Consider the following 18839-nt stretch of genomic DNA (forward strand, 5'->3'; position numbering starts at 1 on the left):
TTAGCACAGCTGAAAACAGTTGAGCTCTTTAGAGAAGCTATAAAACTGACCTTCCTTTGAGCAGATTGAGTTTCTGGAGCATCACATTTGTGGGGTCGATTAAATGCTCAAAATGGCCAGAAAAATGTCTCGACTATATTTTCTATTCGTTTTACAACTTATGGTGGGAAATAAGACTACGTTCAGACTGCACCCTGAAACGACCCATATCCGATTTTTTTGCCCATATGCGACCTGTATCCGATTTGTTATTGACAATCTGAACGACACGGATCCGATTTTTTTCACATGCGACCCAGGCCGCTTGGATATGTGGTCCTAATTCCGATGCATATCCGTTATTTTCACATGCGACTGCAGTCTGACCGGACAGGTCGCATTCATGCGACCTACACGTCATCAACAAGAGACAAACGTCACTATTCTGCGTTGGCTAAAGGCCAATTTATGCTGACAACCCAGTCCTCGCAGATAGCGTCGCAGACAGTGTCTGCGTAGCCCCCCCACCTTCGCAGATGCTCTGCGCGCACCTCCCAAAAATTGTGACCACCGCAGAAGCCTCGCAGACAGCGCCGCAGACAAGAGGGCTCTGATTGGTCCACTCTACATCCGCTGTACACGCACTTCCGCTTCCCTACTTTCCCGGTTTGTTTTGTTTTCACGACCGGCATTTTTAAAAACACGAGCGAAGATGGAGCAGCACGAAGAGCGGTTGATCGAGGAAGTACGTACATCTATGCGACTCCAGTTCTAGTCATTATAAAAAAAAAAAGTTCTAGTCATTATAAGTAACCGGAGGATAAACACTCCACTAACCACACCCACCAACTACTCCTAGCGACTTCGCGCCCCCTTGCGTTGTGCCGGTGAATAACATCGCGCACGCCTATTACTCCCCGCTCAATGATAAATTACAACTGTCTGCGAAAAGCTATCTGCGAAAGCCTTGTCGCAAGAGCATGCAGAGGCCTTAATCTCGCCTCTTTGGTGGAAAACAACAACATTTGTACAGTTTTCAGAATTTAAATAGACTTTTATAGAATTGATCAAGCTAATGGTGGATTTGGTAGGGACCTGGATGTTGATCTGTTAGCCTGATTAAATAAAACAGTTTCTATAATTGATTTATAACTTAAACCATCCTGTATTACAAGATTATAAGATTGTTCTGGAAATTTCCAGTAATTTGACACCTTCGGTCTCATTAGTCTGCTGCCCACATTAATCAGATTATTGTGCGAGTTCCGCCGCCGCCACAAAAACCACATCACCAGGTCTCGCCTCATCTCCATGCTTTACTTGCAAGCTTGAAGAGTGCGCTTTTTTTTTTGTTTACGTATTACGTAGATGTGCTTATTACGTGTCAATTTGCGCATGCGGGACACTTTTGGGTCGTTTTCCGTTCATATTGGAGATCGCATGCAAGTCTCATATAATTGGTAATGTGAACGGCCGAACAAAAAAATCGGATTTCACAACAAATCGGATATGGGTCGTTTCAGGTTGCAGTCTGAACGTAGTGTAAAAGTGTGACTTTTCATGGAAAACACAAAATTGTGTGGGTGACCCCAAACTTTTGAACGGTAGTGTACTTCAAATGAATCTTGGAGCATAAAAAAAAGTTGAACGTATTTTATTCTTACGTTTTTTTACTGTCAACATGCCAAGTTAGCCACACCCCCAGTTTTGATCTTGCCAATTCCCACTTATCAGCCAACTCTCGCGTGATTGTGACCCACCAGGGAGGATGTAGTGAACACCCACTTCCTCCAAGACATGCCGCATCGATGAGCAACTAATGTTGCTGTGATCGACAGTGGAGAGAAAGAGAAGTGCCATTCATCCCCCTCAGAGAGCACTGCCACTTTTGCTCTCTTGGCTCTCAGCAACTCATGATCTATTGATGATGGAGTGCTTTTCAGAAGCCACCAGCCCCCCCCTTCACATTAACACCATGCCTGTCTGAGTAAAGATGTCTGCCTTGGTAAAGAAACACAGAATAGATAGCCGATGCAGAGATTTTGCTTCTGTTCCACTTTAAATTGCTTTTAAGGGCTGGGTCTGGCCAGGGATATGACTTTTAACACCACTGCTTGTGTGTGTGAGAGAGAGAGCACATAGGGCATGTCAGGGTGTATTTTTAAGTTCTAAGGGATACACTTACAGTGTCTAAAGGAATGTGATATGTCTGGTAAAGAATAGCCCTCCTTCCGTCTCACAGTCCCCTGTAAATAATGCGTGACCCGCTTAACCTCCCTCTAACCTCCTAATGTATGAAATATCCCTGCTTGAATGAGTGAATCTTGTCTCAAGAAAATTCTGCACATTATTAGCAGCACAGAGTAAATCGGGCAGAAGCGCACCGACTTTGCTTCATTCTAACAGGGTAACCTTAATCTACTTCTCAGGAGAAATCCAAGATGAACTTCCTGATGGACAGCGGCAACGCGGAGGACAAACCATTAAAGATCCCCAAAGAGATCTGGCTGCTTGTAAACCATCTTTTCACCAAGGCCTGTCACCAGGTAAACCACAGCGTAGCACAGCTTGCATATGAAATCGACTCAATAGTTTTTACATAGAAGGTATTGAAATATATTGATTACAATAAGACTAACTGATCATCGAGATGAAGAAAGATTTAAAAATGGCATTTGTAACACTTCTTTTAAATGCTAGTATAACTTATCAGTGTTTATAGTCATTGGTTTGTGCTCAGGGTTTCGAAGAATTTACCCTTGTAAAAAATACAGTAAGAACCCCAGTCCATCACACATGCTGCACACACTGGGTCTCTTTTATCAAGTTGGATACAAACAGGTTTATTCATTAATCATTTGTATGAGCATTTACATGAAATTTGATATTCATGAAAATTCTGTAATTTTTGGGAAAAAATGTTTGTATCCTACTCATGCTCCTGAGGGTGTGGTAACCCTCTGGGGTCGAGAGCTTCACCGGCGAAGCTCGATAGGTTTAGAATGAGTAGGTCATGTATTTAGATAAATATCTGCACGAATTTTTATCATACAAGCATGATAAACATATTGACAAACTTTATACTTTACACTTCCCTGTGTGCCCACTGCCAAATAATATTATAGTTTTTAAATTACCTAAATTAGGTGAAACATAAAACTTGTCACCTCACTCAGTCACACCGGAGTCGTTGCGCTGAGCACGCGCTTACGCATTCATGAAAGACTGTTCCCATGGTAACGACATGATAATCACTTTCACTCTTTTGGTTTTGATTGGTTTCTCTTTTGATGTGGGAACTCCCACCGTAAACAGGATAAAATCCGTCGGACATAGTTTAGGTTATTTGGAGGTAAAACTGGTTGCGAAATGGCATGTGGATTTATGCGCTTTGGATGTTTCAGCACAGTGATTCAGTTCATGATTCAGGACAGCGATTCAATTCAATCTTGAGAACTGCAACACTGATGATGAACAGAGCCCTTTTTTTGTTTTTAAACTTTGACTCGATCCAGCCAACGATCAACTCGATTAAGTCTAAATATTTCTTCTATTTATTATGAGTAGATTGCTTGATGTGTGTACGCTGTTGTGCATACACAGTAAAAATGACTGAGCAATTTTTTTCCCAAGTTAAAAGTATTTTCCTCAAAAAGAGTTAATTTTGCTCTATTTTGAGTTTAGAGAGTAAAATCTGCAGTTGAAGCAAAATTACAGAGTAATTGTGTAACAGAGGAACAGAGTTGGTTGTGGCTCTGAACTGAGTAAAATAGTACAAGAGTTAATTTCAAGGCACACCAAACAGAGTCAAATACCAAAATAAAGTCAAATAACATAAATGAAGCTATTGTAAAAAGCAGTTTTAGAACGGAGTTGGAATGTGTGAAAAAACATGACCTTACCCATTGTGACTTGACCTGATGGGATTAAGAGTTGGCAGTGGGAGGGGTTTTCACTCTTCTCATTGAATGGAATGGAATTTTTTACTCTTCCCATTGAATACCCCTCCCACTGCCAACCCTTTATCCCAAAACAATAGGACATAAAACTTTTGATGGCCAGTTAATTGTCCAAATCAGTGGAGCAGATTTAAGTTTTTGTGCTTGATACATTCCTAAGACTGAACAGAATCACCTCAAGTGACCAAAGCGGTTCGTCACAATGGGTAAGGTCATGTTTCGTTTTTCACACATTCCAACACTGTTCTAAAACTGCTTTTGACAACATCTTCATTTAGATATTTTTTAAAAAGTACAATCATAACATACATACTACATAGATCTTATTCTAGCTGAACTTGTGCTGAATACAAAAAAAAGTCATTTGACTTTGGAAATATTGCTTAGATTTGTTGAAATTGACGACAAAATCGGAGCATGCCAAAGTCATTAAGAGTGCCAGAAAATACCCTCAGACCCCACAGGGTTAATTTATGCATAAGAAAACTAGCTGATGTAAATCTCAACTTGATCGACTTCAAACAGATGATGTGCATGGATTGCTTGCACTTTTATTTTATATATGGAATATACTGTTGAGTGTAAACTGTTTATTTTTGTTAGGATTACAGTATTTAGCAGATGCCCTTACCTAGAGCAGCTTATAGCAATGCCTTGTAGTCTCTGTCAGAACCACATCCTCAGGCTCCCAGATGGCGCAACAGAAAAGCCCCATCGTCCAGAGATCACGAGTTCAAATCCCATTGATGCCACAGCCCAAGAGGGCGAAATTGCCGGTTCTTTCAGGGAGGGAGGGACTTCATACTCTCTCTCCCCCATCGATCCTCTGAGTGCATTACGCCATCCCTCTGACGTTGCACGAACAGCAGCTCAAAGATACTGGCTTCACTTCTGTCTAAGGATTGTAAAACTGTTCTTCGCTAGGACAGGGACTAAAAACACCATCGAGAGCATTTTGTGAAAACCAATCATTTTATATTATTGACATTTAACTAAAGAATGTGAAAAATAAACAAACCAGCCAACACAAACCCATAAATTAAGGCAAGCAAATTAAATCCAATCATGACAGAAGAAATGGCACTGCATAAAAGGGGCACTCTGTCTGTCTGCATAGCTGTACAATTTATTTATTTTATTTTTTTGGAGGATGGAAGCTGGATTGTTGCTTTTGCCACGGCATCTTTTTTTTATTTTATTTATTTTTTAATTATTTTTTTAATGCTGTGTAACACTTCAGCATGTCAGCTGAAAAACCTAAAACAAGTTAAAAATACCTTCTGTGTTTGTGCTTGGTGTCCCTCATCACCTTTCTTTCTCCTCTATTTTCATGTCAGACCATTTTCTTTTCATCGTGCTTAATTCACACCTAATTCACAGTTTGTGTAATTTGTTTCTTCACCTTCTCAGGTGCTGTTATGTTGTTAAATTTTATATATATATATATATATATATATATATATATATACGCCTAATCCCGAAAACAGGTATAACACAACAAAAGATACAGTAAATTATAAAGTTCATACAAATAATATAACAGTTTGAGATTGTATTTGATTCATTTCCTTTCCTTCTCCTCTTGTCCCTCTGTTTTTCGTATGCATGAACTCTATTCTCGTTGACTTTGTCACATATTTGACGAATCATCTTTCTCCATTCAGTTCGATTCTCTACTTTTGTCTTCCATTGGTCATTGGTGTGTGTGTATGTGTATATATATATATAATTTTTTTTTTTATTGGCATAGACCTGAGTCTAAATAAACTTTCCACTTTTGTCTTTTGCTCATCATTTCAGCTGTGTGAGCTTTATGGGCGTCACCAAATGCAAATCTGCTGTGCAGTGTATGCGCTTGGTAATTTATGGATGACGCACAAGTAGGAAGAAAATCAGCATTTCCAAAACGTTTTATTTTGGCCTGGCTTACGCAATCATGTACACACAGGTTGACTGGAATGTTGATCAATGAGGCCATTTCTGTCTGCTTTGTAGGAACATAGAACAGGGCTGATGATGATCATCATCATTATAATGCTCTACATTATAAGCTTAACCCTGTGGGGTCTGAGGGTATTTTCTGGCACTCTAATGATTTTGGCATGCTCTGATTTCGTTGTCAATTTCAACAAATCTAAGCAGTATTTTCAAAGTCATAAGACTTTTTTTTTTTTGTATTCAGCACAAGTTCTGCTAGAATAAGATCTATGTAGTATGTATGTTATGATTGTACTTTTTAAAAAATATCTAAATGAAGATGTTGTCAAAAGCAGTTTTAGAACAGTGTTGGAATGTGTGAAAACCAAAACATGACCTTACCCATTGTGACGAACCGTTTTGGTCACTTGAGGTGATTCTGTTCAGTCTTAGGAATGTATCAAGCATAAAAGCTTAAATCTGCTCCATTGATTTGGACAATTAACTGGCCATCAAAAAAATTTGTCCTATTGTTTTGGGATAAAGGGTTGGGTATTCAATGGGAAGAGTAAAAAATTCCATTCCATTCAATGAGAAGAGTGAAAACCCCGCCCACTGCCAACTCTTAATCCCACCAGGTCAAGTCACAATGGGTAAGGTCATGTTTTTTCATACATTCCAACTCTGTTCTAAAACTGATTTTTACAACAGCTTCATTTATCTGGTATTTGACTTTATTTTGGTATTTGACTCTGTTCAGTGTGTCTTGAAATTAACTCTTGTACTATTTTACTCAGCTCAGAGCCACAACCAACTCTGTTCCTCTGTTACACAATTGCTCTGTAATTTTGCTCCAACTGCAGATTTTACTCTCTAAACTCAAAATGGAGCAAAATTAACTCTTTTTGAGGAAAATACTTTTAACTCTGGAAAAATTGCTCAGTCATTTTTCCTGTATATGCACTACAGCGCACGCATATCAACCGATCTGCTCATCAGAAATAGAAGAAATATTTACACTTACTCGAGCTGATCTTTGGCTGAATCGAGTAGAAGTAAAAATAAATAAATCCCCCCCCAAACAAAAAAAAACCCACTGTTCATCAGTGTCGCAGTTCTCAAGATTGAATTGATTCGCTGTCCTGAATCATCTGAAGCACATGAATCCACGTGCCATCCCGCAACCAGTTTTACCTCTAAATAGCCTAAACCAGCCTTTCTCAACCGGGGTGCCGTCTGGCTTCATTAGGGGTGCCGTCAAAAAATGATATATTCTAACATTGAAATAAATAAAATGAATTAAAATTCAAAAAAGTGATAGTTACAGTAATGCAGATCATCGCCTCCTCATGCATCATCAAAATTTGTCTCACGGCCCCCTTTCCCATGTCACAATGTCACTGCCGGGGTCAGCGTATGGTCAGCGTGACTGCGTATATTTTATATGGGGGTGCCTTGAGAATTTGCATACTTCTGGAGGGTGCTGTGACTGAAAAAAGGCTGAGAAACGCTGGCCTAAACTGTGTCTGACAGATTTTATCCTGTTTACGGTGGGCGTTCCCACCGCGAAAGAGAAACCAATCAAAACCAAAAGAATGAAAGCGATTATCATGTCGTTACCATGGGAATAGGCTTTTATGAATGCGTAAGTAGGTACTCAGCACGCCGACTCTGGTGTGACTGAGTAAGGTGACAAGTTTTATGTTTCATCTAATTTAGGTAATTTAAAAACTATATTATTTGGCAGTGGGCACACAGGGAAGTGTAAAGTATAAAGTTTCTGTCAGTATGTTTATCATGCTTGTATGATGAAAAACTCGTGAAGATATTTATCTAAATACATGACCTACTCATTCTAAACCTGCTGAGCTTCGCCGGAGAAGCTCTCGACCCCAAAGGGTTAAAAGCTTGGGACCAGATTACACTCACCGACTTTGAGGGATGTTAAACAAGTCTTTTTGTTGCAGTTACTTTCAGTCATTTGTTTTGCTCACAGGAGTTTTACTTATTCTTCTAAATGCAGAAATATATACAGGTAGTCGTCGACTTACGACTGCGTTTGGTTATGACTGACCCGGTCGTAAACCGATCTGGTCGTAAGTCGGCCTATGTTAAATGAACGTAAGTATATTGTGATGTGTAATGATATTGTAATCATCTTAAAGTCTTATTTTATCAACATTTTCTTATTTCATTGCCTTGGCTCATTATTTGGTTTAAGTCAAACACTGCATACTACACTGCGTACAGTACAATTCGTTTAATATGTGCAAAACAAAAAATACGAAATACAGGTGTGAAAAACAGAAAACATTTTAGTTTGAAACATACCAAAATACAAATGTAAAACATAGCAAAATACAAAATTTTGTGACCGCTGGCATCACTGGTGCTTGGCTGTGGGTCGTCTACGTCATCATCAGCTGTTGCAGCGCTCGGGCTGGCGGGAGCATTTGCTCGTTTCATAAACCAGGAGCTGGGGCGGAAACTGTATGACGGAGTGTGCGAGGGAGCGCGAGAGAGACTGCGCATGTGCCTGGAGCTGGGGCGGAAACTGTTGTACGCGGCGAGAGGCGCTGCCGGGAGCTGGGGCGGAAACTGTCGTACGCTCAGCTAGCTCAGCTGGGAAACACTTGCCAGTCATAACCAGACGGTCGTAAAGTCGATCGGTCGTAAGTCGATGACTACCTGTACTGGTAATGTCAAGGAAGTTTAAAAAAAAAAAAAAAAAGGAAAGGGGTGGGTTATAGGTTTGCAGTGAATTGAAACTGTTATATTTTATGGAATCAATTTTGTGCCAAAATGTTCATACAATACTTTTGAAATATCAAACAAAACCAACAAATCAAAATTTAAAAAAAAGTAAATTTTTTTTTTAGACTGGCAAACAAATTATTCGTGTAATCGTGCAAAATATCAGTCTATTACGCTTCAGAAACCTTTTATTTTTGTTCCGCGTCTTTCTCAGTTTTGTTTGACGTAATTTATTTTGGTTGCGATTCCAGCTTTCTCGTTTGCGCTCCCTGACTTTTTGCTTGCAGTTTTGGCACAAATTTCACGTGTGGGTGGGCTGTCCAGGAATGCATTCCCATTGGGTAACTTGTGTTTGACTGACAGCTACGCTCAGCCATTCCCTACTCGGATTCTGGCGGACTGTTTGACGAGTGACCGATCCATTGACGGTAAACAAGGATCGAGTGGACTTCAGTGGCGACTATGATATTGAATTAATTCAACAAAGTGTAAGTACGGGACAAATGTGTTGTATGTGTTGCAGTAGTGCACATTATGCAGGCGTGTTTAACGTTAGCAAGGCAGTTATTATATTGGGTAGTGGAGCTAAGGCTAACATTTGACTTGCCACGAAACACCTGCATAATGTGCACTACTGCAACACATACACTCGTCAAACAGTCCGCCAGAATCCGAGTAGGAAATGGCTGAGCGGTGCTGTCAGTCAAACACAAGTTACCCAATGGGAATGCATTCCTGGACAGCCCACCCACACGCGAAGTTTGTGCCAAAACTGCAAGCAAAATGTCAGGGAGCGCAAACGAGAAAGCTGGAATCGCAACCAAAATAAATTACGCCAAACAAAACTGAGAAAGACGCGGAACAAAAATAAAAGGTTTCTGAAGAGTAACAGACTGATATTTTGCACGATTACACGAATAATTTGTTTGCCAGTCTAAAAAAAAATTGACTTTTTTTTTTTTTTTTGAATTTTGTTTTATCGTTTTTGTTTGATATTTCAAAAGTATTGTATGAACATTTTGGCACAAAATTGATTCTATAATATTTTACTCTTTTTAACTGAAAGACAGTCACTGCCTTCAACATATAAAATGTTTTTAATAGATAGCCAGCTGTTACCACCTGTAAAATATTAGTTTGCTCTATGCCATGATAAATTGTTGCTTTTTTTTTGTACCGATTATCTGACGGACACGTTTTGAGAATCAGGATCGTCTTCTCCTGTATCCATTTTTAGAGTTCTTTAAATAGCAGCGTAAACAGGGGGGGAAAACCAAAACCAAACCCCTAAAAGTCCCACCTGCTTTATGGTGCAATCCTGTAACTGGAATCAATGAGATGAACACGAGTTAGCTGTAATTACAAATAAAACTACATTCCCCCCACCCCACCCCCAGAGCTTTATTATATGTATATGATACTATTTAAATGGGTCATGCTTGAAGTAAAATTGTAATTATTTCTCTAGGAGGACCTTTTTCAGACACCCGGACTACAAGATGACTTGCAGAGCATCATCGACTGTTTGGACACTAGTATTCCCGACTCCATCCGTATCCTTTTCTCCCAGATGACTAAGTGCTGTACACTATTTCCTGATAAAAATGTAGGGAAAATGTTTTTTTCCAGCAGATTTCACTAATCTCACTTTTTTTCTTGTCCTGTATAACTATAATACCCACTTGAAAAAATAAAACATTATTTTCATAATGTCATTTCTTCTAGAGATAGATTAAAAAAAAATTCTATTACAGAACAGTGATTGGTTAGAAGGTGTTGCTGAATTGTCTGTAACAGCATGGCTCTGAGAGGAGTTCCAGCTGCAAGGTTAATGTACTTATTATCCCTCGCTGGCCGAAAGGCCCGAAGGGGGATTATATCGTGGCGATGTCCGTCCTGGGAAGGGTGCTCACCTTCTGAAATCAACTCCTCTCACAATTTTTGGAGGAATTTCACGAAACTTGGCAGGATTCTTTGTCGTATATCGGTAATACGCATATATTAATTTCGTTCAGTTCAGTCGCATTTTGCCAGAGTTACAGCCCTTGATTAACAAAATTAGACTTAGACAATTTCATGAAGGTGTGTTTTCCTTCTGAAATCGACTCCTCTCATAATTTTTGGACGAATTTCTCGAAGCTTGGCAAAAGGCCTTGTTATATGACGGTAATACGCAGATTGCGATTTAATTCCGTTTGTGAAAATTTTCCCAGAGTTTTGAGCCTTGATTAAATAACTTGTACTTTGACAATTTCATGAGGGTGTACGTCCTTCTGAAATCAACTCCTCTCACAGTTTGTGGAGGAATTTCACCAAACTTGGCAAAAGGCTTTGTTATATGACAGTTATACGCAGATTGAAGTTTCGTTTAATTTGGGCAAATTTTACCAGAGTTATGCCCTTGATTATTAACAAACTTCGGCAATTTCATCAAGGTGTGCTTCTCCGGTACAAATAGTAGAGGCTAATGAGTAAAGTCAGAGTTCGGCAATATTCGTATGGTGCGAAAAAGACACGCAGTCTTTCGAAAAATTTACCGTTGGTCAAAGAGTTCACCATGAACCAGTCAGTCACGCTCGAGGTTAAAAATGGCAGTGTCAAAGGTTGACACTAATAGCGGAAATGGCCGGGAAAACATGAGTGCATCATGTATGTGACTATTTTTAGTATAGTTGGCTTTTCCAAAGTACAGTGGTGCTTGAAAGTTTGTGAACCCTTTAGAATTTTCTATATTTCTGCATAAATATGATCTAAAACATCTTCAGATTTTCACACAAGTCCTAAAAGTAGATAAAGAGAATCCAGTTAAACAAATGAGACAAAAATATTATACTTGGTCATTTATTTATTGAGGAAAATGATCCGATATTACATATCTGTGAGTGGCAAAAGTATGTGAACCTCTAGGATTAGCAGTTAATTTGAAGGTGAAATTAGAGTCAGGTGTTTTCAATCAATGGGATGACGATCAGGTGTGAGTGGGCACCCTGTTTTATTTAAAGAACAGGGATCTATCAAAGTCTGATCTTCACAACACATGTTTGTGGAAGTGTATCATGGCACGAACAAAGGAGATTTCTGAGGACCTCAGAAAAAGCATTGTTGATGCTCATCAGGCTGGAAAAGGTTACAAAACCATCTCTAAAGAGTTTGGACTCCACCAATCCACAGTCAGACAGATTGTGTACAAATGGAGGAAATTCAAGACCATTGTTACCCTCCCCAGGAGTGGTCGACCAACAAAGATCACTCCAAGAGCAAGGCGTGGAATAGTCGGCGAGGTCACAAAGGACCCCAGGGTAACTTCTAAGCAACTGAAGGCCTCTCTCACATTGGCTAATGTTAATGTTCATGAGTCCACCATCAGGAGAGCACTGAACAACAATGGTGTGCATGGCAGGGTTGCAAGGAGAAAGCCACTGCTCTCCGAAAAGAACATTGCTGCTCGTCTGCAGTTTGCTAAAGATCACATGGACAAGCCAGAAGGCTATTGGAAAAGTGCTTTGTGGACGGATGAGACCAAAATAGAACTTTTTTGGTTTAAATTAGAAGTGTTATGTTTGGAGAAAGGAAAACACTGCATTCCAGCATAAGAACCTTATCCCATCTGTGAAACATGGTGGTGGTAGTATCATGGTTTGGGCCTGTTTTTCTGCATCTGGGCCAGGACGGCTTGCCATCATTGATGGAACAATGAATTCTGAATTATACCAGTGAATTCTAAAGGAAAATGTCAGGACATCTGTCCATGAACTGAATCTCAAGAGAAGGTGGGTCATGCAGCAAGACAACGACCCTAAGCACACAAGTCGTTCTACCAAAGAATGGTTAAAGAAGAATAAAGTTAATGTTTTGGAATGGCCAAGTCAAAGTCCTGACCTTAATCCAATCAAAATGTTGTGGAAGGACCTGAAGCAAGCAGTTCGTGTGAGGAAACCCACCAACATCCCAGAGTTGAAGCTGTTCTGTATGGAGGAATGGGCTAAAATTCCTCCAAGCCGGTGTGCAGGACTGATCAACAGTTACCGCAAACGTTTAGTTGCAGTTCTTGCTGCACAAGGGGGTCACACCACATACTGAAAGCAAAGGTTCACATACTTTTGCCACGCACAGATATGTAATATTGGATCATTTTCCTCAATAAATAAATGACCAAGTATAATATTTTTGTCTCATTTGTTTAACTGGGTTCTCTTTATCTACTTTTAGGACTTGTGTGAAAATCTGATGTTTTTGGTCATATTTATGCAGAAATATAGAAAATTCTAAAGTGTTCACAAACTTTCAAGCACCACTGTAGATCGATGTCAAGTTTCACTTTGACAAAAATAATACTGCTTTTTGTCATCTGATTTGCATTTTCAAAAGTATTTTACGTTCAGGAACAAATTATCACACTACTTTCGGAGACTGTTCTCGCACCAGCCTGTCGGACTAGCGACCTAAATAAATTCACTAGACCGATACGGTGTTCTACCAGCCTCGGGCTTTGGACTACCGGCAAGTTCGAAGACTGGAATTAAGAGTCACTTCATGTCTTAAAGTAATGATGGATGTCTTTTACTCTTTACTTAGTTCAGCAGGTCTTCAAATCATATGGATTACTCCAGTTGTGGAATAGGGCTGTTTACTCCATTTTTATTCTTTACTATTTACTGTTTGATCTCAAACGCATTAAGAAGGCCAGAAATAACTCATTAACTTTTGATGAGGCACAGCTGTTAATTGAAAAGCATTCCAGGTGACTACCTCATGAAGCTGGTTAAGATAATGCCGATAGTGTGTGAAGCATCATCAAGGGAAACGCTGGCTACTTTGAAGAATTTAAAATATAGAACATATTGGTTTTTGTTTCTTTTAACACTTTTTTTTTTTTTTGTTGGCCACTTACCATATTTTCCGGACTATACGTCGCTCCGGAGTTTAAGTCGCATCAGCCAAAAAATGCATTATGAAGACGAAAAAAACATATATACGTCGCACCGGACTATAAGTCGCACTTTTTTGAAGGGTTATTCTATCCATAGAATCTGTGATTGTATCTGATAATCGGCGCGTGGTTACTGCGTGACTGCATTGCTTATTTAATAAACGAACAGCTGAGCAGTGATAACACGCCCTTTGCCCTGTAAGTAGCCTCGTCTGATTATTTTAAATATCTACTACTATCTTTAATACTATCACTATCGTTATTACTAATAGCCTGTATTATTATTATTATTATAACTAATATTAGTAGCCTATTACTGATGCATTAATCAGTTTGCTTTTAGAATATTTTTACCGGTAGGGCTTATTATCGCCCCATGGCTCTTTCATCTGTGTTATTAAAGCTGTAGTCATCATCGAGGAGTGTCATTCTTCATTTTTGTCGAATTTTATTTCATCAAATCAGAGGTCAAGTAGGCTATAGGTATATCATCTCCAAAGACGGGTACGGTAGTAAAAACAACCGTCTAGTGAAAAAAAAACAACAACAACCGCTTTTAAATCCCTTACTTAAATCCTTAAAATGAGTCATTTAACTCATGTCTTGTGTGATCTGATCTCCAATGGTGAAATAAACCGGTTGTGATGAGTACAGTCTGTTATTTTAGAAGATAAATGTAATATATAATTTAATATATAGACTAATAAAAATTAATATTTTATAATATAATATCACGACATATTACTGTCTGTAACTGTTTGTCACTAAAGCGTTTTCTAAGATCATAATGTCTGATATTATTATTATTATTATTATTTTACACACACAATAAGCGCATGTGCGTAAAGTTATAGTAAACCATCCCCCGCCTTTTTTTTTTTTGAGTCGCCGGACCCACCCACCTCCTGCGTTCTGGGACCTCCCACTTCACAAATTAAGCACTGCCTAAAATCACTACATAACTTATTTAAATAACTATAGGCCTATCATTAATAATAAAACACAGGTCAATCAAGTTTATCAAGCTGATGATTTCACTCCAAATCAGCAAATCCATTGAATTCCTCATCCTCGGTGTCGCTTCTGAACAACTCTGCCTCCAGCGGCAGATGAAGCGCCGTTTCCTCTTCTTCTGCGTGGCTGTCGTCAGACTCAGCATCAGCTCCAGTTATTCCGCGGTGAAAAAAAACAAAAAACAAACAGTAGAAAAACCTATGACTCAAACCTATGGTGTGTCCAAACGTCTGACCAGTACTGTATCTCAGTTGTATTTATCGTACTGGGGAAAAAAAATCGTGATTGTAATGTGAGGGTAAGATCTGGACTTGTTCTTCAAAGTGTGAGCTGATGGATAACTTTTCTCTGTCGTAGCTACAGCCAGTGCAAAGCATGAAATTGCACACCTAGCCAGAGATAAAAACTAGGTACCCTATGGGTCCATGTGGCTACTGCTTATAAATAAAATAGTTTTCTGATACCATGTCTACACTAGGGATGTTAACCGATGACCGTTTGACCAATGGTTGACCGAATCAACGTCAACCGGTTAATTTTTTTTTGGGTGTCGGTTAAAAAAAAAATCAATCGTTTTGAAGCTGCCGATTTTGGAGCGGAGAACCTGGAATTCTGTGTTATAAACGCTTGGGGCATGCCATGCGGTGTAAGGACGACAGCTGACAAATCAGAAACACCCATTCAGTCATGTCCCGCCCTCCCGCCCCAGTTGAAGACAGCTGCCACTCGGCGAAAGAAAAGTCTCAGTGTTGGATTACATTTTACTGCGTAACATCAAGGAAATTCTTGACTATCAAAGAAACAAGAACACGGCGCATGAATGAAGTCGATGGTTGATTAGTCTGGTGAATATTAATGTCAACGTAATAATAATACACAAGATCTGAACTAAAACCTGGTTACTCACTGATGTTACTTAGCATCAGACAGTTGCTATATTAGCTAGCGGCTAATCAGCTCAGCTCCAGCTATTCCATTCCCAATGGCTGTGCACAATTAGCAGCCATGTAACCGTAATATCAGTAGCTGGAAAACAATTGCAGTATGAGGTCTCTGTGGCTCACTTCGAAGAAAAGTGCCTAGTCCGTAGCAGTATGCAATATCAACACACAGCCTACTGCAGTTAACTGTAAACACCAGGGGCCGTATCGCTAAAGCGTCCCATCTTCAATGAAAAGTTAAGATGGGACAAGTGTATGATAGGATTGTTTTCAATAGGCTACTCAACGCAAGCAGCGGTAGTGACTGAGCTAAAGCTTGCTGCTTAGAAAATGACGGCAATTTATTGAGAACATGTTCACACTGATATTTTTAATGCCAAGTTGCAACTTAACAAAAGTGCGCGCCCCTTGCTGACACGGCCGCAGACACAGACCCGGGTGGAGAAGGACAAGGAGGAGGGGTCGAGGTGGGATTTCACGCTTCTCACGATGTCTCCAAGCTGGAGCCATTTGTCCTCCGCTCCAATACAAACCCCTCGACATCAGTGCCGCGTTTGACTAAATGTTTTGCGCTGTAGAAAAGGTAATGTGAGTGGAGGGCAGCGACTGGGACTGAATGTGCGGATGCTTGCGGTTAGATTTAGAATAGATTCTAATAATTCCAATTCTAGAATTTTAAACTCATAGGTTAACCGACTTTAACCGGCTAATGAGGCTCCGTGGTCGGTCAAGATTTTTTTTAGTTTTCGCCATCCCTAATCTACACAGTAAATACAGCATATATATATATTTACTCTGTGAGGCAGTAGCCACAAAAATGAAGCGTAATCCAAAAATGAACAATTTAAAAATCATCGTAGTAAAATATACCAAGTGTCTGTACCGGTACTTTTTATATTATTCTACTCTTACCGCTTACAGTTTTCGAAACTGAAACCTCCGATCCGAGGCTGACGTACACACGCTGTCGCCATGACTGAAACTCTTATTTCCCGGAAATGGCCCGGCGCTAGAGCTCAGTGGAACGCACTTTCCCTCTGTAATAAGCATAAACCTGTCTGAAAGCGGTTTCTTTAGTCTCGTCCGTTTATTTCAAATAGTGAACCGAATTGTCTACGCTCACGGTCATTTTAATAGGGACACCTGTATGCAGTGCACGATTGCTACATACAGCCTTTATGTGAGGCAGTAGCCACAAAACTTGTTTTGTATTTGGATTATAGAATATTTCACGTATTATAAACAGGGATCCCAGCAGTAATTGAAAAAAATAGAGGAATGTAAGAAACTATCAGCAGGGGTCAAGGGGGCTGCAAGCCCCCTGAAGCTGTTGAGATTTTAACATTTAAAGATGCTATAGAATACATTTTTTACATAGATTTAACATAGAATAGCAACAGAATTTAACAATGTGTATCTATTTGATGCCATATTTTGTAATCAATGACATAAGTGGCAAAAAAAAATTGTTATTTATAAAAATTAGATGAAAATGTAGCTTTGAAGAATATACTTCTAACCCGGACACTGTTCCGCTATCTCTTTTATGGACGATATCTTTTTTTTCCATGACACATTTAGGGCTGTGAAATTGTAAATAAGAAATCTGAGGAAAAGGGGGGGGTCTGGGGGGCCTCAGACACCAAGCCATTTTAGGTGTTATATGGTGTATTCTGAGCATTTCCTGCAAGTAAAAAAATTGATCTCAACAAGTAAATATTTGACTAGTCTTGGTCTTCATTTTGCCATATAAAATACCTATCAACAGTTTTCTCTTTTAAAATGAAAGATCCATGTAAAATACCTTGAAATATCTAATAAATGCCTATGTATTTTATCTCTTAATCAAAATAAAAGGGAAAAAAATGTGTAAATAACAATTTAAAGAAATGTTAATAAAAGAAAACTTTGATAGGCCTTTCAAAAATGACTGTGAAAAATCATGCTCAATATTTAAGTGAGATACCTGTTGTCTTCCAAATTACACTTAATTCTTGTATTATGTCCTGGCTTTTTCCAAGAATCTGTCACAATGTCTCTTGTCTACAGAGCAAAAGTTTAAAAAAATTAATGTTTCTTATCTAATATATTATTTACATCTTTTCTTTTACTTCTGGCTCCTTCTATTCCTCTTTGCATCACTCCCAGCTATTTCTTTCAATTCATCTTTCAGTAAGGCTATTAGTTATTAGTTCTATAGTATTTGCATTCCTCTATTAAAGCTATTTACAAAATGTTCATAGTCTGTCAAACAGCATCTAATGAAAGTCTTTTAATTTTCTTTTCTTTAACACCATCTCTTTCAGTTTTGCAAACTTGTTCTTCATCTTTTCCTTCAGTCTGTCTGTGTGTTCTTTTCTAGCCCTCTTTGCATCTCTCTCAAACACCTCCTTAGCTTTCCTTTTTGATGGCATCTTAACTATGTCTGATCTTACACCCTGTAAGTACAAAATTCATGTACGCGGTGCCAGGTCACGCAATAGCTGTTTTTAGCTCTGTCATGCACTCCTGAGCAGTGTTGCCAGATACTGCTGACGTTTTCCAGCCCAAAATATGTTCAAAACCCACCAAAATGCACTTGAAACCGCCCAATCTGGCAACACTGCTCCTGAGTCGCAATCAAGACGTGTTCCACGCTCAGCTGGCATAAAACTCCGCAAGTCCAGCTGTATTGAGCTGCCGGTCTCGTGCAAGGCGATTAAAACCGACTAGACCCCCACCCCACCTCCCAATGATTTTTAATGCAAAAATAGACGTTTTGTGAAGATGATATTTTTCGCGACAGAATCCGCGGAAATTTCACAGCCCTGCATATTGAATTAAGTTCAACGCATTAGAAACAAAAGCACGAACGGAGTTAAAACACATTTTCTAGCAAATGGGCGCAGCCATATTGTTTTCTCGTTCTATCGCGTACAGTCTCGCGGTATTCACCTCAATTTAACTTCCGAGTGTTCCCGAATGTCAACGAGAACAAACGAAGCTGACAAAAAACATCGCTAAACAAGCAAACCAAATCAGAACGTATTCTGCTGGTCATTTTACTTAAACATATTTTTAACGGATATACAAGAGATTTAAAGAAAAAAAAACCACCATCACTTTGGCTAGAAAAATAGCGGAATTCCGCTAAATAGCGGACGTCTGGGATCCCTGTATAAACCTGACAGTCAGATGACATTGTGGTTATAAAATTGCCCAGGGTCTAAAAATGCTCTGCTTAAACAGTTCTCTCCCACACGATTTAATTCTGCACTTTCACCTGGCTGTGTTTGTGTGGGTTTTTTTTTTTTCCCTTCTTTTTTTTTTTTTTTTTTGACTGAGAGCCCTGAAGCACATTTGGCT

At 39.2% G+C, this 18839-nt stretch overlaps 1 protein-coding gene across 1 annotated transcript in view; it reads left to right on the forward strand.

Annotated features, from left to right (window-relative positions):
* The window catches only part of ocrl (OCRL inositol polyphosphate-5-phosphatase), a 138318-nt gene that overhangs the window by 101233 nt on the left and 18246 nt on the right, over positions 1-18839 (forward strand). Inside the window, exons 19-20 of the mRNA XM_060927699.1 lie at positions 2409-2525; positions 10078-10162. Of these exons, the coding sequence (XP_060783682.1) occupies positions 2409-2525; positions 10078-10162 (202 nt within the window). The remainder of the gene's footprint in view (positions 1-2408; positions 2526-10077; positions 10163-18839) is intronic.

This window comes from Neoarius graeffei, chromosome 8 (genome assembly GCF_027579695.1).
Source record: "Neoarius graeffei isolate fNeoGra1 chromosome 8, fNeoGra1.pri, whole genome shotgun sequence".
Classification (NCBI taxonomy): domain Eukaryota; kingdom Metazoa; phylum Chordata; class Actinopteri; order Siluriformes; family Ariidae; genus Neoarius; species Neoarius graeffei.